The sequence below is a fragment of the Urtica dioica genome, chromosome 5 (genome assembly GCF_054948205.1).
Source record: "Urtica dioica subsp. dioica isolate 48M chromosome 5, U.dioica_male_clone48M_v1_H2, whole genome shotgun sequence".
Taxonomy (NCBI): Eukaryota; Viridiplantae; Streptophyta; class Magnoliopsida; order Rosales; family Urticaceae; genus Urtica; species Urtica dioica.
In genome coordinates, this window is record NC_142760.1 from 36,038,749 (window position 1) to 36,039,842 (window position 1,094).

Sequence of the window (1,094 nt, forward strand, 5' to 3'; positions counted from 1 at the left end):
TAATAATAATTGAATAGAAATCAACAAACAAAGTCTCGTCCGAACCTTCGAGAACACGGACAATGTTCTCCAGGAGTCTCGACGGCTAAACCAAGCAAATCAAAACTCAAAACCCTCCTAAGCATAATAGGAGCAACCTATAGGTCACTTTTAGACCTACGGGCTTTATTTTATGGGCTTATTCATAATTAATAATTAAAAGGCCTAAACAGATTATTAAAGGCTTTATTGTAGTTGCTGAAATAATTAAATAAAGCAAAAAAAGGCTTAATATTAATTAAGCCCGCTCGGCCCGATTCCTTCTCCGATACACCAGGCATGCGACTCTATCATTACTCCCCCCCGCAGCGACAACCTTGTCCTCAAGGTTGAATTCCGGAAACTGTTGCTGCAGCATCTCGCGACTCTCCCACGTGGCTTCGTAGCCGGGCAAATTCTTCCACGAAATCAGCAGCTCCTCTCCGCCATCTGCCCCTGCCCGCCGGCCTTCAATCGCACCAGGCTCCATGATCAGCTCCATATTATCCTGTAGGGTCGGAGGCAGCTCCAGCGAAGCCTCGTGGTCGCCGATCGCGCACCTCAACTGCGAGACGTGGAAAACCTTGTGGATCGTCGTTTCGGTCGGAAGTGTCAACCGGTAAGCGACAGGTCCTATCCGTGCCTCCACCACGTACGGCCCGAAGTAACGTGCAGCAAGCTTTTCATTCCTCCGCTGGGCGAGGGATCGTTGTCGGTATGGCCTCAGCTTCAAGTAGACCCGGTCGCCGATGTCAAAAGTCACATCACGACGGTAGGAGTCCGCTTGTCGCTTCATAATCTCCTGAGCGCGCGTCAAGTGTCCTTTCAGCTCGGCGAAGGTCCGGTCGCGCTCTTCCTAATACTGTTCCACCTCGGAGACCGGCGATGACCCGTGCTCGTAGTGGATGAGGCGAGGAGGGTCACGGCCATACAAGATCTTGAAAGGCGTGGTTTTCATGCCGCGGTGGTATGAAGTGTTGTACCAATACTCTGCCCACGGTAACCATTTCGCCCATGCCCTCGGGGTGTCGGAAGCGAAGCACCGAAGGTAAGTTTCGATGCTTCGGTTGACCACC

At 51.6% G+C, this 1,094-nt stretch overlaps 1 protein-coding gene across 1 annotated transcript; it reads right to left on the reverse strand.

Annotated features, from left to right (window-relative positions):
• Positions 1-277: 277 nt before the first annotated feature.
• On the reverse strand, positions 278-814 carry LOC149398155 (uncharacterized). Its single transcript, XM_089614483.1, has one exon. It carries the CDS (start codon positions 812-814, stop codon positions 278-280), a length of 537 nt encoding a protein of 178 aa, XP_089470609.1.
• Between the last annotated feature and the right edge of the window lie 280 nt (positions 815-1,094).

What these genes read in the sequence shown, in the direction of transcription:
- LOC149398155 (XM_089614483.1), bottom strand. Translation starts at nt 814, where the DNA reads ATGAAGCGACAAGCGGACTCCTACCGTCGTGATGTGACTTTTGACATC.